The following is a 24,672-nucleotide window of genomic DNA, read 5'->3' as shown; positions in this document are numbered from 1 at the left end:
TCGGGGTTTGATGATACAAAGCTAGGTGGGAAAATAAGGAATATAGGCATGTTACATGAGTGGGCAAGAAGGTGGCAGGTGGAGTATAATAGGGGGAATGTGAAGTTATTCACTTTGATAGGAAGAATAGAAAAAACAGTATTTTTAAATGGAGTGGAAGTATTAAATGATGGTGTTTGGAAGCATTTGGATGTCCTTGTATATGAAACATAGAAAGGTAACATGAAAGTACAGAAAGGAATTAGGAAGACAAATGATATGTTGACCTTTATTGCAAGGGGAGTGAAGTACAAGAGTAAGCAAGTCTTACTTAACTGTACAGGGCATTTGTGAAACTACATCTAGAATGCCATGTGCAGTTTTGGTCTCTACCTATGGAAGGATTTACTAGCCTTCGAGGAGATAAAATGAAGAAGATTTGCTAGATTGATTTGTGGAGTTAGAGGTTGCTTTTGAGGAGACGTTCAGTAGTATAGGTCCATACTTACTGGAGTTTAAAAGAATGAGGGATGCTCTCACTGAGACATATAAGATTCCAAGAGAACTGGACAGGGAGAGGGTGTTTTCCTAACTGAAAAGCCTAGAACTTGGAACACAGTCTAAGAATAAGACTGGTTTAAAACTGAGGTGAGGAGGAATTTCTTCACTCAGAGGGTTGTGAAGAGGAATTCTCTATCCTAGAGGGTTATGGATGCTAAGTTGTTGTTATATTCAAGGCTGAGAGTGATAGATTTTTGGATATTGAATTTTAAAGGGAATCAAGGACTCTGGAGATGGGGCAGGAGAAGTGGAGGTGAGATAAAAAATCAGCCATGATCTTATTGAATGTTGGAACAGACTTGAGGGGTCATATGGTTCACACGTGTTTCTATTTCTTATGTTCTCATTTGAAAGTCAGCATGATGTAAAGCTTTACAACAAATTGCAAACTTCATTTTTTCATGTTTGTTTTGGGAGGTATTGAACACATGCTTCTGTTGTTCCTCTGTCAAGTTGCTTGTCAGCTTTGTTATAAACACTCATTGTTTTGAAATGCTGCATACCTTTTAAGATTACTTCTTCAAAAAAGATGAGAAAGAAAACTTTCCCCCTGAGCAAATAAAAAAATGACAGGAGGGTGGCAAAACAAGGTTGCTATCTTTATTGCAACACGCCCCTTTGGTTTCAATGCTTTTTTGTCATGGTTTTAACATTGTTTGTTCATTGCCTGAGGATCTTTTACAGTAACACAGTTAACCTTAAATGATTTTTTCTGATTTCGTTTTTCCTTTTTGAGGTTCTCAAAAGTTAATGGGTGATTTTTTTTAAACATTTCATATAGAGCGAATTCAATCACACCTCGGATATCTTGATCTGTTAGAGGCCAGCTCACAAAGGTTCACTAATGCATAAATTGTTTCCCAAGTTATATTCTAATCTTTTACTTTGTTTCCTTTTCCGAGTTTGACACATAAAGAATGCTAGGGCAACTCTTCATATCCTGCCTATTTTGTTAACCTACGTGATAAGATAATTTCTTGCATCCAATTCAAAAGTGGTCATTGACCTCTTGTTATAGCTAAAACCTAAACAACTATTCTTCCCTTCCCCCATATTTAAATCCTTCAGATTTTGAGAGAAACTTCATTTGTGTAATGTTGTTTCATTGAGATTGGACAATAGACATAAAAACAAAAAACTACTGCGGATGCTGGAAATCCAAAACAAAAACAGAATTACCTGGAAAAACTCAGCAGGTCTGGCAGCATCGGCAGAGAAGAAAAGAGTTGATGTTTTGAGTCCTCATGACCCTTCAACAGAACTGAGTAAAATTAGGAGAGGGGTGAAATATAAGCTGGTTTAAGGTGTGGGGGGTGGGGGTGGGGGGGGGTGGTAGGGGGAGAGAAGTTGTGAGGGGTGGGGTTAGTTGTAGGGACAAGCAAGCAGTGATAGGAGCAGATAATCAAAAGATGTCACAGACAAAGGAACAAAGAGGTGTTAAAGGTGGTGATATTATCTAAGAGAATGTGCTAATTAAGAATGGATGGCAGGACACTCAAGGTACAGCTCTAGTTGGGGTGGGGTGAAAAGACTGACAGGGCATTACAGGTATAGATTTAAAAATAATGGAAATAGGTGGGAAAAGAAAAATCTATATAAATTATTGGAAAAAAACAAAAGGGAGGGGGAAGAAAGGGGAAGGGCGTGGGGATGGAGGAGGGAGTTCCGACTAGGCACTTTACAGCCTTCTAGACTGAATATTGAATTCAACAACTTTAGATCTTGAACTCCCTCCTCCATCCCCACCCCCTTCCCGTTTCTTCCCCCTCCCTTTTGTTTTTTCCGATAATTTATATAGATTTTTCTTTTCCCACCTATTTCCATTGTTTTTAAATCTATATCTGTAATGCCCTGTCAGTCTTTCCACCCCACCTCCACTAGAGCTGTACCTTGAGTGTCCTGCCATCCATTCTTAATTAGCACATTCTCTTAGATAATATCACCACCTTTAACACCTCTTTGTTCCTTTGTCTGTGACATCTTTTGATTGCTCCTATCACTGCTTGCTTGTCCCTACAACCACCCCCCCAACTTCTCTCCCCCCACCCACCCCCCCCCCACCTTAAACCAGCTTATATTTCACCCCTCTCCTAATTTTACTCAGTTCTGTTGAAGGGTCATGAGGACTTGAAACGTCAACTCTTTTCTTCTCTGCCGATGCTGCCAGACCTGCTGAGTTTTTCCAGGTAATTCTGTTTTTGTTTTGGACAATAGACAGTTGGTTAAAATACAACCCACTAAGACCATAAGACATAGGAGCAGAAATTAGGCCATTCGGCCCATTGAGTCTGCTCCGCCATTCAATCATGGCTGATAAGTTTTTCAACCCCATTCTCCCGCCTTCTCCCGTAACCTTTGATCCCCATACCAATCAAGAACCTATCTATCTCGGTCTTAAATACACTCAATGACCTGGCCTCCACAGCCTTCTGTGGCAATGAATTCCATAGAGGCTAAAAAATGGCTCGGAGTACAGGTCTACCTTCTAATTGGTGGTCAGGTGATAAACTGCAGAGATGAAGATACAGCAACTAACACTCATTATACAAACTATTAAAATGGATTACAAAAATAACGTCACTTTTGTGTTATACTTTGTATGTGCACATGTATAAATTGTAAGAACTTGCACTGCTCTTACAGCTGTCTGTGAGGGGAGTTCGTGCTTTAGGGGCCAGAAGAGAACTAAAGGCAAGGTCAAAGAATCCGCTTTTTTCCTTTGGAAGAGTGTTTTTGAGGTAAAACGCCAAGAGAGCGAGCGTGGAATAAATGAAGGATCAGTCTTGTTGGTGAAGCAGAGGACAAGTTTCTGGAGTCTGAGAAGAGTGGAAAATATTGATCAATAACGAAGGGCGAGACCGTGACAGGATTTGAAAGGAAGAACTGGAAGTCAACGCGCGGAAACTTGGAACTTGACAATGATAGGAAGTGCAGGAATATTTAAACACACACACACGTGGTCGTTTTGCCGCCAGTTTTACGAACGTATTGATAATTGCTTTATGTCACTGGCACGTTTATTATATTTTGTCGTAAAACCTGTTACATTCTCAAACTGGTGTCAAGTATGATCGGCATTAATTGTAGATTTGGTACATTTGGGTTGCTATTCACCATGTTATTTTCCTGTTTTGTTACTTTAACACGCCGAGAGGAGCAGTGTTTTTGACTCTCGCTGGTCTCTCGGGATACAGGATGCGCCCGGCGCTCCGGATGAATGGGAAACCCAGAACTTGCACTGGAAGCCACACAATAGCAGCCGGGGCAGGTTTTCACGCAGCCCCAGACTGCAGGAGCGACACAAGATCTAAATGTGAGCTGCTCACTGAGCACCTCCACCTCTTCCAGAGGCAAAGGCTTCACTTTTACCCTTCTTTGCACCTGTCGCCCACCGAGCAACGCGAGGAGTCGCATTTAAGGAGAAATTCGGAGAGAGAGAGAGAAAAGAAGAAACCGACCACTGAATCCTGACTGTAAAGCCAAAGCCCCCTCCCCCTTCCTTTTTGGTTTCCTGTTCGCCCAGAGTTTGCGGCGATTCCCGCAGCCCTGCTCCTCGGGCATTCACCCAAACACACAGCCCACAAAGAGCAGGGCAAACTCCACGTGAAGCGAACACGCCGGGAAATGACTGAACCTTGAGCTGACCAATGCCTGCCTTGTGGCATCAGCTTGGCGCTGGAGCGAGTTTGGTTGTGTGAACGGCGCTTAACTCCGGGGGAAGGGCTGCACAAGTTCTTCAATAATGGAGGAGGCTGCTGGGCGCCCTTGGAATAGGCGCTTTGCTTGTCCCGCTTGTTTGGTGGTTTTCTGCAATTTGGAGGAAATGCATTTTCATTCCAAGCTCTTTCACCAGCTTCATCTAACTGCCAGCCAGGAAGAAACCGTCCCAAAGTACCCAGGAGAACAGCTTCCAATCTTTGTGGTGAGTTTTCCTAATCTCATTCAGTGTGTCTGCATTTTCAGTTTAGACATTGTTTCCCAGCCCGGGCTGGGAAGATGTTTTCAGCATGAGTGTTCTGTCTCTGTAAATCGTTATATTCATTTTTATATATAAAATAAACACCCCATTCCCCTCCGGTGACCATGTACTCCTGGTTTAACAGTGCAACAGGCTAACACACTCCACTTGTCATGTCATGCAGAACAGTACCAACATTTTCACAAATGTAGTTGGCAGTTTGTGACGCTAAGGCCCTGCACGATCTGGTTTAACACTCACCGGATGGTTCAGACAAAGCTGACAGAACAACCCTTTTCTCTTGAAGATGGTATGTGGTAACCTATTAGGAAACTTTCAGGGCTTTGATCAGGTTCGAAACCAACCAAATAACCAATTAGGGGTGCCAGCCTCCAGAATTGCCCTCCAGTCTCCAAGAATTGAAGAGTTATTTCACTGCTGCAAACAACCCAGAGGAAAAATCATAAGCCCTATTCGACTAGTTTTCAGTTCAGTTTCAATTGTTAGTTACAAAATATTTGATAGGAGAGATGACTTATTGGGTGTGCAGTTGAACAGGTGACGAAACCTCCAGGAATATATTCCATCAGAGTTGGTAACCCAACTGCCTATATGCCATGCTACTGGTTGTTCGCCATAATCCTTGAGCATATAACTATCTAGTGGCTCACTGTGGACAGTTCATTTTATGTACTAGTCGGGGTATTGCTCATAGGTGGTTGGAAACACAACTATGAGATTTTCGTTTTCAAGATAGGTTTAACCTACTCTCCTGTTTAATGCCACATCTTGACCACTTCTCAAAAGGAAATATTCTAACTAGTCAATTAGAAACTAATTGCTGTTGTTCATGGATCAGAGCAACAGGAGTAGGCCATTTAGCCCCTTGAACCTGTCTTCCCCATTGAGTGAAATCATGGTTGATCTGTATTTTAACTCTATCCACTTGCCTTGGCTCCATATCTTTGTATTCCCTTATCTAGCAAAATCTCAGATTTGAAATTATTAATTCATTTAGCATGTGTTTTTTGTGGGCGAGCGCTCCATACTTTCTCTGCCCTTTGAAGAAATCCTTCCTAACTTTTCTCTTGAACGGCCTGGTTCTGATTTTTGAACTTGACTCACCCACCAGTGAAAAACATTTCTCTCTCTATCCTTTTAATCCCTTTCAAAATCCTAAAAACCTCAAGCAAAGCATACCTTAACTCTCTGCATTCCAGGGATTACAATCCTAGTTTATGTAAACTCCTCATGGTATAACCCTCCCTTCCTTGGTTCTCACCCATATCTAGTGGCACATGAGGCAGACGAAGCATGTACTGATGTCTGTTTCCATGGCTAGTTTTTCCTGGAATAGGGCACCAGCCTGTCACCAAAAGTAAAGCTTGAGGGGTGCCACGCCATATCAAGCATGACTGACCAGGAGACTCTCCCGCTCTTAGCGCCTGCCAGAGGTGTATTGGAAGGATTTACAGATTGACAATCAACTTGGTTGGCTTTGTTATGAACGCACCTCTCTTGGCCATCAAGTCCTAGGGTGGGATTCAAACCTGGAGCCCCTTGCTTAGAGGTAGGAATGCTTTCTACCCTGGCACAATACCTCCATAATTTAACCCTTAGAGACCTGGTAATAGTCTAATGAATCTCTGCTGCTCTCCTTCCAAAGCCAGTATATCCTTTCTAAGGTATAGTGCCCGGAACTGTACACAGTATTCCAGATGTGGTAGACTCAGACATCTACAGCACAGAAGGAGGCCATTTGGCCCATCGTGTCTGTGCCAGACAACAAAAATCTAACTACACTAATCCCATTTTCCAGCATTTGGCCCATAGCCTGGAGGCTATGGCAACACAAGTGAAGATCTAAATGCTTCCTAACTGTTCCGAGAGTTTCTGACTCAACCACCCTTTCAGGCAGTGAGTTCCAGACTCCCACCACCCTCTGTGTGAAATCGTTTCTCCTCAACTCCCCTCTTAGCCTTCTATCTCTTACCTTAAATCTATGCCTCTTGGTTATTGACCCCTCTACTAATGGAAAAAGTGCCTCCCTATCCACCCTATCTATGCCCCTCAATTTTATACACCTCTATCAGGTCCACTCTCAACCTTTGTTGCTCCAAGGAAAACAACCCCAGCCTATCCAATCTTTCCTTTACACCCTCTCCAGTCTAACCAGGGCTTTTATTTTGCTGTAACAAGACTTCCTCCCCTTTATAGTCCAGTCCTCCCTTTACAAAGAACAACATCTCATTAGCTTTTTTTGATCATTTTTATGTCCCTGACTAATACATTGCTGTGATCGGTATATGGACCCATACAATTCTTTGGACCTCCATTGCTCTCAGCTTTTCATCTTCTAAATAATACTTGGAAATTTGTAGATTTGTGGCAACTTGAAAATTCTCTGTACCATGGAGGACTAGGTATCAGTTCAGCAGAAATGGCTAGGAAATAATCATCTTTTGTGCAATGTAATGAAGCATATATTTCTGTAGTACTGCAATAAATAAAATAAATGTGTGAAAACAGTGTATTATGTGGAATGTGTTATTTTGTTCAAAATGAGCTAGTCCATTTTAAGGCCACAGAATCTAATTGTTGGAAAGTAAACATGCTGAGATCGCTTCTAGGAACAGGAGTAGGCTATTCCTAAGTGTATTTAATTGTTATTTGGACATACCTTGGGCTTCTATATAAAAGGCTGTGCACGTTTGAGTGGTTCAAATTAGGTAAATTTTATAGAAATGTGAACAGATGCAATGAAAATTTTGTAAAGTGCAGACTGCAGATTTTTGTTCAGTAACTTACAACTTGAACAACATTGAACAACATGAATTTACATAGATAAAAACAAAAAGCTAAAAGCTACTGCGGATGCTGGAAATCCAAAACAAAAACAGAATTACCTGGAAAAACTCAGCAGGTCTGGCAGCATCGGCAGAGAAGAAATCAGTTAACGTTTCAAGCCTTCATGGCCCTTCGGCAGAACTGAAGCATAGTTAGCTAACTATGCTTCAGTTCTGCCGAAGGGCCATGAAGGCTCGAAACGTTAACTGATTTCTTCTCCGCCGATGCTGCCAGACCTGCTGAGTTTTTCCAGGTAATTCTGTTTTTGTTATGAATTTACATAGGGTGCTTCCTAGAGGAATGCCTTGGAGTGTTTTAGAAGAGGGAATCGAGAATACCAACCAAGCAATGGGAAAAAATAAAGTTGGGGGACTGAAGCAATGTCCTAAATAATGAAGAAATAAGCCAGGTTTAGAGATAACAATTAATATTTATAACCAAGTTGTGAAAGGTGGTGAACAATCACACAACTAACTGGAGGAGAGCCTCTACAAATATCCCAATCCTCAATGATGGGGGAGCCCAGAATATCAAGGCTGAAGCATTTACGACCATTTTCAGCCAGGCGTACTGAGTGGATGGTCCACCTCTGCCTCTGCCTCCTCTGGAGGTCCTCAGCATCACAGATGCTAGCGTTCAACCAATTTGATTCACTCCATGTGATATCAAGAAAGGGCTGAGTGCACTGGATACTGCAAAGACTAACAGCCGTGGTAGCATTCCAGCAATAGACTTGTGCTGCAGAACTAGATGTGCCCCTAGCCAAGTTGTTCCAATACAGCTACAACACTGGCATCTACCTGGCAATGTGGAAAATTGCTCCGGTATGTCCTGACCACAAAAATCAGGAGAAATCCAACCCGTCCAATTACCGCCCCATCATCTCCTCTCGATCATCAGCAAAGTGTAGATTGACGGTGTTATCAAGCGGCACTTACTTAGCAATAACCTGATCACTGATGTTCAATTTGGATTCTGCCAGAGGCACTCGGCACCAGACCTCTTTACAGCCTTGGTCCAAACATGTAATAAAGAGCTGAACTCGATAGATGAGGGGAGAGTGACTGCCCTTGACATCAAGGCAGCATTTGACCAAGTGTGGCACCAAGGAACCCTAGCAAAACTGGGGTCAATGGGAATTGGTGGTGGTGGTGGTTGGAGTCATACCTAGTAGAAAGAAATAAGGTTGTGGTTAATGAAGATCAATCATCTTAGTCCCAGGACATGGCTGCAGGAGTTCCACAGGGTAGTTTCCGAGACCCAATATTCTTCAGCTGCTTCATCAATGACTTTCTTTCCATCAGGGCGCCAGAAGTGGGGATGTTCACTGATGATTGCACAATGTTCTGCACCATTCACGACTCCTCAGATACTGAAGCAGACCATGTCCAAATGCAGCAAGACCTGGACAATATTCAGGCTTGGGCTGACAAGTGGCAAGGAACATTCGCATCACGCAAGTGCCATCTTCAACAAGGGAGAATCTAACCATCTCCCCTTGACATTTAATGGCATTACCATCACTGAATCCCTCACTAACATCATCCTGGGGGTTACCATTGACCAGAAGCTGAACTGGACTAGCCATATAAATACTGTGGCTACAAGAACAGGTCAGAGGCTAGGAATTCTGCAGCGAGTAACTCGCCTCCCTTCTCCCCAAAACTTGTCTAGCATCAACAAGGTTCAAGTCAGGAGTGTGATGGAATACTTTCCACTTACCTTGATGGGTACAACTCCAAAAACACTCCCGAAGCTCGGCATCATCCAGGACAAAACAGCCTGCTTCATTGGCACCCCATCCACCCCTTCAACATTCATTCCCTCCACTACTGATGCGCAGTGGCAGTGTGTACCATCTACAAGATGCACTGCAGCAACTCGCCCAAAACTCCTTCAACAGCACCTTCCAGCCTTTACCACCTAGAAGGACAAGGGCAGCAGATGCATGCGAACATCACTACCTCCAACTTCTCCTCCAAGTCACTCACCATCCTGACTTAGAAATATATCACCGTTCCTTCACTGTCACTGGGTCAAAATCCTGGAAATACCTTCCTAACAACATTGTGGGTGTACCTACACTACACGGATTGTAGCAGTTCAAGAAGGCAGCTCACCACCACCTTCTCCAGGGCAATTAGGGATGGGCAATAAATGCTGGCCTGGCGAGCGCTGCCCTCATCCCGTGAATGATTACATTTTTAAAAATGCAGTAGAGTAAACTTTCCATAAGAATTTTGCACTCAAAAAATTCTTTATGTACACAATTACCTTATGTTCTCATCGTTGTAACTTTGATTGCGATAACGAAGTCAATCTAAATTTGAATAAGAACATATAAGAAATAGGAGTATGCTATGTGGCTCCACAAGCCTGTTCCATGATCCAATAAGATCATGGCTGATCTTCTGCCTTAACTCCATTTTCTTGCCTTTTCCCATATACCTTGATTCGCTCCCTTACAGACAAAAAAAAATCATCAACATTGAAAGATTAATGCTTATTTCCCACTCGAAGCCTCATGTCAACTATATTTTCAAAATGATTTTGCATTTAATAAGAACGTTTGTATAACTGTTCCTGCTGTTTGAGTTAGAAAGTGAAGTTGTCAGAATTAATTAAACAGATATTGGTTTAATTGTTTGGTAATGTTAAACCTCCGTGAGCAATCTATGTTTCTGTTTGATTGTATTGTCATATCTCATCAGTGAGACAGGAGGAATGACTATACTTGTCCAGATATAATAGGCATTTTATATAATCAAAAATGAAGAGGAAGTGCCTGTACCTCATTATTACTCATGAAAATGGTTCATATGTATAAAAGTTATATTTTTATACTGCTGGCTTGTGCATGTTCTTCCTCATTTGTCACTCAGTCTCAGCTTTAAACAACCCCCACCACCCACATTGATAAGTCTCTCTTATTTTGTCCATTTAATGTATCTTAATTTTCACTGCAGAGAACATTTACTGCAGCTGATTTTCCATTTAACGTTCAAGATATTACTAACGCTGCTCTGTGAGTTCAGCTTGTGACAACTTCTGCCAGCTTTATTCTCTGGACGTTGATCTTAACAATGAGTTGAAACTGCTCAAATTTATCAATGTAGCCATCAGATACAAGTTTGGCTTGGAATTAAATCCATGTTGCAAAGGTAAAAGAACGCACCTGTATTGTCAATGTTCATTTAATTGATGTTAGAACTTTTCTGCTAACTATAGTCTGATTTTTTTGGGATCAGGAGTAAAATTTGAGATTGCTTTACTGACATATGCTCAAATACAAATGTGGTGTGTAGTCATTTGCAAACAATTTGTAGAGAATTTTTGCTGTTGAGCAGCGTCTCATAATTGTTATGCTTTGCAATTGCACTCATTTCCTCTCAAAACTGGGATTGTTATAAAATGGATACTATGTACAAAGGTAAGTTAATACAGTTTCCTTTTATTAATGAGATACACAATCTGCCTTTTAAATTAATAGTCATTAATTGTGAGTCCTAGATGTCACTATTATCTGTGGAATAAACATGGCATCCAATTACATTACATGTAATTCTTTTTATATATCTGTAATGCTTCTGTAATATATTCAAAATAAACTTAAATGGCACATGAAGTTCTCAGCATGGTATAGTATTTTTGTTTTGAATTGTGCAGGGTGGATTTCTGTATTGTATATCTAAGAATGTCTACTTATTTTTAGTGTGGTGGTAATGTTTAATAGACAGAGAATACACTGTGCATCATGCTAGCAATTCAGACTTTATCTTTGTGTGATTTGTCTCATTCTGTTTAATTTGTTTCTTATGGATAGATTAAATTCTTGAGAGTTCGGTATTTAGCATCACTGAATGTCCCACTTAATTGCAACTATGGCAAGGGAGTTCCCAACACTTGGTAGGTGTTGAGAGCTAAAGTACAGCTGGTTGTTTTCAAAGTGTTGGTGGTTCGTGGGAATGAGATTCTGGCCAGCTATCTAATGCAAATAGAATAAATTTCATATCCAACTTCCAGAAGTCAGATAGCATGCATTACATGCTGTTCTGGCCCAATACCTTGTACAACCACATCAGTTAAAAATTCTGTATGTGGTGTGTAGGCATGAGATAAAATTATACTTCAAATTGAATTCAGCCAAGTCTGTTAGAAGTATGGAGGCTGCTTTAATATTTTGTGAAGAGAGTCGTTTTGGAGGATTTTGTCTATTAACTTGGAAATTGCACAATCCCAGAGTTGGTTAATAATGAGAAAAATGAGCCCAGTTCCCCAGTGGGGATTTCTTTCTAGCAACTCCTGTTGTTGGTATGTGTGTTTTACCATCAAGGGAGGGCAGGATCATGCTTAGCTACAATGCCTCCAAAGGTCAAATAGCTTACTGATGCTCATATTCAAGAATAATCACTTGAATGAGGTACAGATGAGTTGGCATTTCCATATTTTCAGAGCCAATTACTTGATTTCCACTGAAAGTGGATGGGATCATTAAATACAAATCCCAAAGTCCTGGTAAACATCTAGAAATAATGAGTATTAAAAACAGAATTTGATTTTGTTAAATAACTGTGAACCAATGAGGCTAACTGTATATAGCGATACTTGTGGAATGTGGACTCCTAAGCACTACTAAAGATCTTAAATCATATATAATAAAAATGGAATTTGACTTACTCAATTACTGTACAACAGCAACCATGATCATTTTGTTCACTTTCCACAAATGCCAATGACAGCAAATGGACAGTTCAATGCTTGATTGCAGTACTGTAACCTGGAATGCAGAAATCTTCCAAAAAATTCCCTCCAGAAGATGTTAAATGCCTATACATCTTAAAAGTTGATGATTTTTGGATTAAGCTAGTGGACCTTGTTGCTTTTAATTGTTGTTTATTGGTTTTGCTGTGCAGTAGCTCTTATGCTTAATTTCCCAGCCTCATTGAATTTGATTGCAACATTACTTAGTGTCGAATACCTTCCTTTCTTTCTGGACAGGATTTCTTTGTCTTTTGAATGATGAGTGGGATATCATAACCCCATGGAAAAACACCATGCTGTTTGTATCCATTACAGATAATGGACTTGTAAAGCTCTAGGGCATAGGAGATGTAAATGAGGTGGCATTCGGTACCATGGGTGTTTATCTATTAGTATCTTTGTTCTATTTGTATCTTAAGTATTTGAGAGGTTTTGTTGGATTTGATGTGGCATTGAGCTGTCATTAACACGGCCAAGATTCCTGGTATTATGCATTACAGTTACATTTCCACAGCAATTCAATTTTGATAGCATTAATTTTTAATACAGGATTTAAACTAGAATATCAACCTGAGACAAAAGTTGACTCAGGAACATCTGCTGTCTAATTTGAAAGACCTGCTGTCATAAAGATCAAAGTCTGAATTGTCTTGTGCTGTTCAGGAAGTTTTAATACCATCAGACCACATGATTAAAGGGGGTATATTAGGGTGAACATTTCCTACAGAATTGGAGCAGTGATATATACAAGGCATTCTCAAGAAAGCAAATGGAAATTTTTGTTCCTGAATACACCTCTGGGTGGTAGTATTGTAATGATTGGAACTTGAAGTTTGGAAGTGCTCCCTGAAATCGCCCTATTGTACTGTAAAGTGCTTGATGTACAATATTTGCAACACTCAGGTTATACTTTTTGATCTTCGGTTAATTACTGTCCTTAAGTGGGCATATTGCTCATGATTATTTTGGCATCATTTCTGCTGCCTAGTAGGTTAACAGGTTTGATGGTTCTCGATACTTCTTCAGTACAAATGGAAAAGGTAAAGAATGATAAGTTCTCCTACTACCTCCATTTTAAAACATGTTTATGTTGCAGGAGTACAGCTAACCGGAGGCTTACAGTTCTCCTTTTTTTAATTGGCTGTTTTCCACAGTATAAATGGCTTCATACTTAAGGTATTATAGACAGTTGGAAACAAACCTACAAATGTAGAGTCAAATTAAGGAAGCCTGATTGAGGAAAGTAAGTGTAGGAAGCAGTCTCTGGTGCTTCCTCTGATAAAGCAATTTTGTAGTAGAATCCAGCATAACTAGCAACCAATTGTGAAAATTGAAAAGATACAATGGAAAAGAATGCACGAAGACCACTGTCACTGGTCAGAATCATCAAAGGTTAGTTTTTCAAAGTGGAGCCAGTATAGCTCAAATATCCTTTATCCGTACATCCGAAAACATCCGAAAACCAAACTTTTTTTTTGAATGGCTATGCAGTTAATTTTTATGTTAATGAAGCAATATAACATTATATCACAGGTGTAATAACTGTTAACAGGTAAGAAGTAGGGTGTGTCAGAGTTGGCAAATCGAGAAATACCATGATATTTGTAGACTTCAGCTAGCCTAGGCTTAGGTTATTGTAACGTAAGTAGGCCTAGGCTTACCCATGTATTCAGCGGATCCGAAAACTGAAAATATCTAAAAGCCAAAACACAATCGGCCCGAAGGGTTTCGGATAAAGGATACTCGACCTGTCATACCAAATATCAATCATTAAGTAACCACATTAAATAGGTTTGCAATTAGTCCTAACCTGAATTCTCTTTCCAAGTATTTCCCCAAGTGCTGGCATAGCGTCTTTTGAAAAATAAAAATAATTTGCTAGAGAAAATATGTGGAAAGTTATGAGGATTTCAGGGGGAGCACCAAGTCCTTTTCACCCATTGCCCCTTGCTTGCTGGCTTACATTGCCTCCTGGTCTGACAACAGCTTGATTTTAAAATTTCTCACCCATGTGTCCAGATCCCTCCATAGTCTTGCCTTCCCTCTGTAACCTCTTCTAGCCCTACAACCCTCAGATCTCTGTGCTCTTCCAATTCTGGCTTCTTGCTCATCCCTGATATCCTTTATTAGCACATTCCTTAGCTAATATCACCACCATCAACACCCATTTATGACATCTTTGGCAATCTCTGCTTTGCCGCCACCTATCACTGGCCCTCTATCCAGCTCTACCTGTCCCACCCCCCTCAACCAGCTTATATTTCACCTCATTTCTATATTTCCTCAGTAATGATGAAGAGTCATACAGACTCGAAACGTTAACTGTATTCCTCTCCGCAGATACTGTCAGATCTGCTGAGTTTTTCCAACTATTTTTATTTTTGTTTGAGATTTCCAGTATCCACAGTATTTTGCTTTTATCCTGATATCCTTTGTTTCACCATTGTTGATTGTACCTTCAGCTGTTGAGACCCTAAGCACTGAAATTCCCTCCCTAAATCTGTCCACCTCTCCATGAGTCCTTCTTAAATTCACTCCCTATAACCTACCTCTGACCAATCTTTTGGCCATCTGTCCTAATATCTCTATGTGGCTCAGTATCAAATTTCATCTGATAGCATGTCTGTAGAATGGCTTGAACATTGTATTATGGTCAAGTTGTTGCAAGAATGCAAGATGTTTTTGTTACAAGTGTAGATTGGGCAGAATGTGTGCCACTGAGGCATCCTCATGGGCACCTATTGTGCAAATGACTCTGTGCAGACAATTGACAGGGGGTTCTGACCGGTACAACAAGCCTTCCTGAATTTTGGGGCCAATGTTTTCAATGCTTAAAATTTTTATAATTATTTGCGGTGACATGATTGAGAGGAAATAAATCTTTGGGTGTGAGTTCTTGATAAGGCATGGAACTTTAAATATAGATCCTATTAGCGAGTTAACATGGCATTATGCCAGAATGTGAGCTTGAAATCCCCATTTATAGTCTGAATATTCATTTGAAACCAATATGCTTTCTTGTACTCCTCCAGCATGTCCTTATTGGGTCTTGATTTTATTTTAGTTAATTTTGACAATTCGCAAGTGTTGGTGGGCATTTTGGGAATGTTCAAGGTCCTGACTTTGTTGCGGATGATTTTGTACGTGCTATCTGCTGGCCAAAAACTCTCACATGCATTGTGTCAGCAGACAATTTGACCTTGAGGATATTAAAATTAACTCCAAACTCTTCTTCAATACACGTCTGTCATTGTATATTTTCAAGAACGATTATTGTGGTACCACTTGTGTAAAGGAATCCTGACTCTGACCTTATCTGAGTGCCAAGCTTAGCAGATACCGTAACAAAAACAGAAAATGCTGGAAAAACCCAGCTGGTCTCACAACATCTGTGGAGAGAAAAAAAACCAGAGTTAACGTTTCGAGTCCGTATGACTCTTCTTCAGAGCTAAAGAGAAGTAAAAATGTAAACACCTTGTCAAAAACCAGGATGGAAATGAAAAGCAATGAAAGTGAACAGGGCAAATGAGACAAACGGAAATCCTGTTGGAGGGAAGAGCAGTACTTCAAGGTAGGCATTCCTGGAAGAGAGGTGACACTGCGGCCAATTGTGAATGCACCAACTAAGTTCAGCTCATTCAGCACAGATCAGGAATCAAACTTGTGAGCTTAATATTTTGCACAGCTTATCACAGCACCGTGCACCTTGCTTACCAAATGAGCCATCAGGGCGTCCTGGACTGTCTCTCAAATCCAATAAAAAAATGTATGCACAAAAGAAATGCACTCTGCTGATGTGGTATTAAACCATACAGAACAAGGAGGTCCTGGATTTGATCCCCTGGATGGTGCTTAGCTAGCTGAAATTCTACAATTGGCCTCGTTACTCCTGGTCCATTTTTAGCCAAATCGATCTGAATTCCTGCTTCAGATCGCTTCAGTATTTTGTGTGTGAACTTTGTGACAGTATCAAACCAAGCATTATCCTGTCCTCGTATTTCTGTATATGTTTTGTTTTTCACGTCCTTGGAAGTATAATCACTTTATCCAATGGTGGCAGCCGATTTATTTATTTATTTATTTATACACGGCAAGGTCTCACAAATAGAAGTTAATAAATTACCAGATTGTTGTATTTTAGTAGAGGGATAGATATTGACCCTGCTTTTCTTTGAATGGTGCTGGGGAATTTTTTTTATGTCCAACAGAACAGGTAGATGGGATTAGGACAACCCATCTGATAATGAAAAACTGCCCCAGTTATTGCATTGTTATACCCTAGATTTATGTGCTCAAATCATGGAATGAGGCTCGAACCCATGACCTTCTGACTCGAACAAGAGTGCTACCACTGAACCAGACTATTAATTAGGTGGGTTATCAGAGAGCTGGACCATACCCATCATGATTTCATATCTTCAGGAAGAATGATTGGCCTGGGAGGGGAATGTGGGGGTTGGGGAGTAAGGGTGGGGTTTGCAGAATGAGGTATGTGCTATTGTTTATGAAGTAATATTGTTAAATATTCAGCTTAGATGATTGAGATACAATTTTTTGATCTTACGTTTTAGATTCTGTTTTTTGTTAAATGCCCCTGAATGATTTGATTGCCTGTGTGTCTCCACAAAATTGTTTGTGAAATAAAATTGTTTAGGGCTTATCTAATTCCATTTTCCCAGTAAATTTGGCCAGTTTTATAAGTAATGACTTGATCAAAAGTGATTTAATACAAATTCCACATTTTAATCTGTATCTTTTCAATTTACTGTTCAGGTGGCTCTGAAACTATTAATATTCATACTCTGCGCACAGATTTAACGGTGTTGTTGTAAACCTTGTGCAACTAACTGGGTTCCACATCTGATGTAAATTTCAGTGGGTAACTGACTGGCTAATCCAACCCAATTCTCACCTGATATACATGTACATTCTCACATTCCCAAACCCATTCCATGGAGTAAAGTAGGAACTCTTGCTGATGTTTCCCCACACACCCTGCCCAGCCCAAGGTCAATGAAGCCATGTCTCATACCCCTGCCACTGACTTGGTTGTTATTGGCTTATTGTCTTGGCCTGTAGGAATTAGCACTCACTTTAATTCGGAAGAAAGTTAGGTATTGTTTAAACTGAGAAGAATTTAACTTGATTGGAGAATTTAAGGTGATGCTTCTTGTGTATAATACAATTCTTTGCATAGTCTGTTTTGTAATATTTGCTGCAGAAACTGAAATTTGGGTTCTGTAGGATGGTAACTTGATCTACGTTCCTGCTCTTTGAACTTCTCCAATTTTGGCAGTTATTCTGTTTATACTTGTGATCATTGACTAGCAAAACCCAATGTGTCACACAAATCAGTTGGTATTTGATTATTTTCATTCCTGATAAGGATGTTGTCTTTTGAAAGGAGTGCAGTGTCATTTTCCAAAACCTATTTTTCTCTTCAATGCATTAAATTTGTTAGGTTTTGGAAATTTCTAGTAAAATAAAATAAGTAAAGCTGGCAGTTTTCACGTTTACAAGTACTAAATCAAAATAAAAATTTGCCATTCCCCTTGAATTTTGTTCAGGGTTGAAATATCACAATCTGCAGTTGGAATTTTGTAAAATGGATAACTTCACTGTTGCTTCTCACATGCCACATTCACCAGCAAATGAGCAACAATGTATGACAGTCATGAATGTTGGCTAATGATTTGTAACTTGTTTAAGACTAACTTTTCTTGAATTATGATTGCAAATCTGAATTTTTCTTAATGTTTCCCAAGAATTTAAGATGGAAAAGCAATATGAAAACCAGATATCACAGAATTGTAACAGCGCTGAAGGAGGCTACTCGGCAAATCGTGTCTGCCCCGGCTCTCCAAATGAACATTACGACATAGTGCCATTCCCCTGCCTTTTCCCCGTACCCCTGCACATTGTTTCTATTCAGATAATCATCTAATGCCCTCTTGAACACCTTGATTGAACCTGCCTCCACCACACTTCCAGGCAGTGCATTCCAGACCCGAACCACTCGCTGTGTGAATAAGTTTTTTCTTACTCCACATTTGCTTCTTTTGCAAATCACTAATTCTGTGCCCTTTCATTCTTGATCCATTTACAAGTAGGAACAGTTTCTCCTTATCTACTCTATCCAGCCCCCTCGTAATTTTGAACATCTATCAAATCTCCTCTTAGCCTTCTTCTCTCCAAGAAGAACAGTCCCAACCTATCTTCATAACTGAAGTCTCTCATCCCTGGAACCATTCTTGTAAACATCTTCTGCACTCTCTCCCATGGTTCACATCCTCCCTATTGTGTGGTGCCCAGAGCTGTACACAGTATTGTACACAATACTCCAGCTGAAGTCTAACTAGTATCTTATATAAGTTCAGCATAACCTCCTTGCTCTTGTACTCTATGTCCTCATTAATAAAGCCCAGGATACTGCATGCTTTAACAACTGCTATCTTCACCTGTTCTTAAATGATCTATGCACATATATACCCAGGTCCCTCTGCCCCTGCAGCCCCTTAAGAATTGTACCACTTATTTTATATTGTTTCTCCATGTTCTTCCCACCAAAATGCATCACCTCCATTCCACCAACATGTCCATGTCCTTTTGAAGATCTACACTGTCCTTGCAGTTTACAACACTCCCAAGCTTCGTATCATCTGCAAACTTTGAAATTGTCCCCTACACACGAAGATCTAGATCATCAATATATATCAGGAAAAGCAAGGATTCCAATACCGACCCCTCGGGATCTCCACTACAAACCTTCCTCCAGCCCGAAAAACATCAATTGACCATTACACTGTTTCTTATCATTCAGCCAATCTTGTATCCATGTTGTTACTGTCCCTTTTATTCTATGAGCTATAACTTTTCTCACAAATCTGTTGCGTGGCACTGTATTGAATGCCTTTGGAAGTCCATGTACACCACATCAACAGCATTACCCTCATCTACCCTCTCTGTTACCTCATCAAAAAACTTCAAGTTAGTTGAACAAGATTTTCCCTTTAGAAATCCATGCTGGCTCTTCCTAATCAACCCGCATTTTTCCATGTGGCTGCTAATTCTATCCTGAATAGTTGTTTCTAGAACCTTGCCCACCACTGAAGTTAAACTGACTGGTCTGTAATTGCTGTGCTTATCTTTACAACCTTTTTTGAACAATATTAATACAGTTGAAAAAAAGTCACAATGTACTAAAACCTAGAACCACATTTAATAAAAGGATTCCTCACATATAAGAAGTTTAATTTCAAAGCTAAATTATTTATTAGCTTTCTTTGATGGCTTAGTGAACAATTAATCCACCTTCATTGTCACTGAATTGCATGGCTCAGGCAAGTGATTAAAAACTTGCAAAAGCTTGATCAGATCTAAAGTCCTGAGGTTGATCCCTGTTACTTACTGATCTCAACTCGTATAGAAACTGGGGTACAGCAGTTGGACTCATTACTTCTTAGGCTAAGGAGGTGAATAAATTCAGACCAGCTTCTCACCTTTATGTAGTGCTTCTCCTTATTAGAGAGGGCTTGCGGAAGCTGGGGCAGAATCCATATTTGCTGCATTAAAAGAAAAACTTACACTGTCAGAGCATTGTTCATGTCATTGGTTCCATTTTGAAGATCAGTCACAGCTGTTATGTGAGAAAACATCAAATCAATGACCAGATTTGCTTTTGGTGATGTTGAATGAGGGATGATTGTTGGGCTCTTTTGAATAGCGATGTGAATTTTTCTTAACTTTCACCTGAACAGGTAGAACAGACAGGCCTTTGGCTTTGAGTGTCCATGAAGTTGAATGATCTAACCACTCCCTTAGCAGATTGTGTGTGCCAGTCTATAATGGGGCTTAATCCCATGATTTCTGATATAGAGTAGAGTGTGTCACCAGGTGAACCATATCTACACTTGTGTGTTAATGGGCTGCCAATACTCAATATTTTTGCTTACAAGTATAGAATTGCAATCTGGATGAGGTGCTTGGAGAGCTGCATGCGTCAGCAGAATGGTTACCAATTATAAGTTACTGTGATTGGACATGCAAGGAGAAGAAAACTGCCTGAAAATTCATCTGCAGTTCACATTTATAATTCAGTTAATGGCACAGCTTTATGTGCCCGATTTTAAAGATTGTATCTGCATGTTTCAGGCAGATGTTGCAGACTGCATGGCACATTAGTGATCGTTAAGTCTGACCTATTCTCCATCAGGTATTTGAGACTTTGAAAGCCATTAAAGTAAATCCATGATCTGTGCTGACTGGTTTTGTTGTAGGTTATGCTCAGATGCTAGTGTTCTTCTGCCACCATTTTTTTCACTTGTATGCTAAGTGAAAGGAAACTTGGTGGATCTGCGAGGGAGTATAAATCAGGACCGATGCTTCAGGCCTACACCACTTACCTGGGAGTCAGAAAGGCAGCGGACCTGCAAGGAAGCAACCCAGAGCAAGGGAGTATAAACCAAGACCGAGACTTGAGGCCTACACCACTTACCTGGGAGTCGGAGAGGTGGTGGACCTGAGAGGGAGTATAAAGTAGGCTTGAGGCCTACACCACCTACTTGGGAGTCGGAGAGGTGGCAGACCAGTCAGCTGCTTGGAACTGGACCACGCTGAGTTCAAAAGGTGAGTGAGAAAAAACAAATAGTGACATCACAGGAAAACCATAAGCTCATTGGTTGGTAAGAAACTGCTGTTAGGGACTGTCTTTAAATTTCTCTAAATTAGAAAAGCGCATTACCTTTAAAGAATTAGCTATACTCAGATTTAAGTGAGAACTGCCAGGAATAAGGGAAAGTCAGGGCCATTATAATAATGCAATGTAAAATAAAGCTAAGACATGGCAGGGCAGCTCACTCGAGTGGAATATGTGCCCTGTAATATGTGGGAAATCATGGTCGCTACCAGCGTCCTAGATGACCACATGTGCAGAAAGTGCTGCCAGCTGCAGAACCTAGAACTTCGGGTTTCAGAGCTTGAGTGGTGGATAGAGTCACTTTGGTACATCCGTGAAGCTGAGATCTACGTGGATAGCACATTCAGAGAGTTGGTCACACCACAGCTTAGGAGCCTGGAGGTAGAAAGGGAATGGGTGACCACCAGGCAGTCCAAGAGAAGTAGGCAGGTAGTGCAGGAGTCCTCTGAGGCTCCACTCACAAATTGGTTTTCTGTTTTGGAAGCTGGTGAGGGTGCTGGTTCCTCAGCAGAGTGCAGTCAGAGCCAAGTTTGTGGCACCAAGAGTGGTTCGGATGTACAGGAGGGGAGGAAGAAGAAAGGAAGACCAATAGTGAGAGGGGATTCATTAGTTAGTGGGACAGGCATTTCTGTAGCCGTAGATGTGACTCCAGAATGGTATGTTGCCTCCCTGGTGCCAGGGTCAAGGATGCCACTGAGCAGCTGCAGGACATTCTTCTGGGGGAGGGTGGTCAGCCAGAGGTTGTGGTCCATATTGGTACCAATAACTTAGGTAGGAAGAGGGATGTGGCCTTGTGGTCAGAATTTAGGGAGCTAGGTTGAAAATTAGCAATCAGGATCTCAAACGTAGTAATCTCTGGATTACTCCCAGTGCCCTGTGCAAGTGAGTACAGAAATAGGAGGATAAGGCAGATGAATGCGTGGCTGGAAAGATGGTGCAGGAAGGAGGGCTTTACATTCCTTGGACACTGGGACTGGCTCTGGAGAATCTGGCACCTGTACAAGCCAGAGGGGTTGCACCTAAAGAGAGCTGGGACTGAGTTGCTTGCAGGCATTTTGCTAGTGCTGTTGGGACGGCTTTACACTAACTCGACAGGGGTGTGGGAACCAAGAGAAAATATTAGAGAGGAATACCAGGGTGCACAAAATACTGGGAGAGATAGATAGCACCAGTATAGAGAATAATAAGTTAATAGTTAATTTGGAGTAAGGGAGAAAGTCATGAAATTTAAATCAGGGTTACTGCGCATGCATATGAATCCATGGATTACAGTAAATAAGATTAGGGAGTTACAAGCGCAGATCGCCATGTGAAAATATGATGTTGTGGTGATAACCAAGACCTGGCTCAAGGAAGGGCAGGACAGGGTGTTAAGTATTCCTGGGTACAAGATGTTCATTAAAGATCGGAAAGGAAGAAGAGGAGGAAGGGTGGCAGTATTGGTTAAGGGGAGCATTGCAGTGCTGGAGAAAAAGGATGTCCCAAAGGGTTCAAGAACAGGATCAATTTGGCTAGAGCTAAGGAACAAAAAGAGCGCAATTACATAACTCGGTGTAGTCTATAGACCACCAACTAGTGGGAAGGATGTAGAGGAACAAATCTGTAGGGAAATTATAGAGAGATGCAAACATTATAAAGTAGTTATAATGGGGGATTTTAATTACCCAATTAGACTGGGACAGTGGTAGTGTAACAGGCGGAGAGGGGCAAGAGTTCCTAGATTGTGTTCAGAATTTTCTACAGCAGTATGTGTCCAGTTCAGCAAGAAAGGATGCACTTGGTTCTGGGAAATGAGGTGGGCCAAGTAGATCAAGTGTCAGTGGGGAAACATTTAGGAGACAGCGATCATTGTATTGTAAGGTTTAGGATGACAGTAGAAAAGGACAATGTGTAATCCAGAGTAAGAATAATTAACTAGGGGAGAGTCGACTTCAATGGGGCAAGAACCGAGATGGGCCGGATAGACTGGAACCAAAGGTTGGCAGGAAAAGCTGTAGCTAAACAATTGGCTAGCCTCAAAGAAGAAATGGTTCGGGTACAGTCAAGGTATTTTCCCTCAAAAGGGAAAGGTAGGGCAAACAAATCCAGACCCCCCACTGGGTGAAAAAGGACATAGAAATTAAGATAAAGAAGAAAAAATGTGCTTATGACAGATGTCAGGTGGAAAATACAACTGAGAACCAATCAGAATGCAGAAGGTTCAGAGGAGAGGTGAAAAAGTGAATAAGAGAAGCAAAGAGGGATTATGAGAAAAAACTGACAGCCAACATAAAGGGGAATCCCAAAGTCTTCTATCGGCACACAAATAGTAAGAGAGTGGTAAAAGGAGGAGTAGGGTCAATTAGGGACCAAAAAGGGGATTTACACATGAAGGCAGGGGGCATGGCTGAAGTGTTAAATGAATACTTTGCATCTGTCTTTACCAAGGAAGCAGGTGCTACTGAGGCCACGGTGACAGAGGAGGAAATTCTGTCACTAGAAGGGTTCAAAATTGATAAGGAGGAAGTGTTGAATAGACTGTCGGTATTTAAAGTTGAAAAGGCACCTGGGCCTGATGAGGTGCATCCAAGGATATTAAAGGAAGTGAGAGTGGAAATTGCAGGGGCACTGGCCATAATCTTTCAGTCTTCGCTAGACTGAGGGGAGGTGCCAGAGGGCTGGAGAATTGCAAACTTTACACCATTGTTTAGAAAAAAGTTGTAAGGATAAGCCCAGCAATTACAGACCAGTCAATTCAACTTCAGTGGTGGGGGAAGCTTCTCGAGCCAATTATTCAGGATAGAATTAGTAGTCACATGGAAAAATGTGGGTTGATAAGGAAGAGCCAGCATGGATTTCTATGGGGAAAATCATGTTTAACTAACTTGCTGGAGTTTTTTGAAGAGGGAACGGAGAGGGTAGATGAGGGTAATGCTATTGATGTGGTGTACATGGACTTTCAAAAGGCATTTGATACAGCACCACATAACAGATTTGAGAAAAGTTGTAGCTCATGGAATAAAAGGGACAGTAGCAACGTGGATACAAAATTGGCTGAGTAATAGAAAACAGCAGGTAATGGTCAATGGATATTTTTCAGGCTGGAGGAAGGTTTGTAGGGGAGTTCACCAGTGGTCAGTATTGGGACCCTTGCTTTTCCTGATATATATTAATGATCTAAATTTTCAATTTCAAAGTTTGTGCATGATATGAAACTTGGAAGCATTGTAAACTGTGAGGAGGACAGTGTAGAACTTCAAAAGGACATAGACAAGTTGGTGGGATGGGCAGATAGGTGGCAGATGAAGTTCAATGTGGAGAAATGTGAGGTGATGCGTTTTGGTAGGAAGAACATGGAGAGGCAATATTAAGTAAGGGGTACAATTCTTAAGTGTGTGCCGGAGCAGAGGGACGTGGGTGTACATGTGCATAGGTCATTGAAGGTGGCAGGACAGGCGGAGAGAGCAATAAATAAATCATACAGTATCCTGGGCTTTATTAATAGGGACATAGAGTGCAAGAGCAGGGAGGTTATGATGAACTTATAAGACACTAGTTAGACCTCAGCTGGAGTATTGTGTACAGTTCTGGGCACTACACTATAGGAAGGATGTGAATGCATTGGAGAGAGTGCAGAAGAGGTTTACAAGAATGGTTCCAGGGATGAGAAACTTCAGTTATGAAGATAGGTTGGGACTGTTCTTCTTGGAGAGAAGAAGGCTAAGAGGAGATTTGATAGAGGTGTTCAAAATCATGAGGGGGCTGGGTGGAGTAGATATGGAGAAAATGTTCCTGCTTGTAAAAGGATCGAGAATGAGAGGGCACAGATTTAAAGTGATTTGCAGAAGAAGCAAATGTGATGTGAGAAAAACTTTTTCACACAGCGAGTGGT

General features: G+C 41.0%; 1 protein-coding gene across 2 annotated transcripts in view; it reads left to right on the top strand.

Annotated features, from left to right (window-relative positions):
• The first annotated feature begins 3,829 nt into the window (after positions 1 to 3,829).
• tns3 (tensin 3) overlaps positions 3,830 to 24,672 on the top strand; it is a 493,703-nt gene continuing 472,860 nt past the window's right edge. Inside the window, exon 1 of one of the 2 annotated variants that reach the window (XM_078538616.1) lies at positions 3,830 to 4,462. In XM_078538616.1, coding sequence (XP_078394742.1) covers positions 4,283 to 4,462 — 180 coding nt within the window. In that variant the 5' untranslated portion in view covers positions 3,830 to 4,282. The remainder of the gene's footprint in view (positions 4,463 to 24,672) is intronic. The other variant, XM_078538617.1, reaches the window with a different exon arrangement.

The sequence above is a fragment of the Cetorhinus maximus genome, chromosome 3 (assembly GCF_964194155.1).
Source record: "Cetorhinus maximus chromosome 3, sCetMax3.hap1.1, whole genome shotgun sequence".
Taxonomy (NCBI): domain Eukaryota; kingdom Metazoa; phylum Chordata; class Chondrichthyes; order Lamniformes; family Cetorhinidae; genus Cetorhinus; species Cetorhinus maximus.
This window is presented reverse-complemented; position numbering and strand designations above follow the sequence as displayed.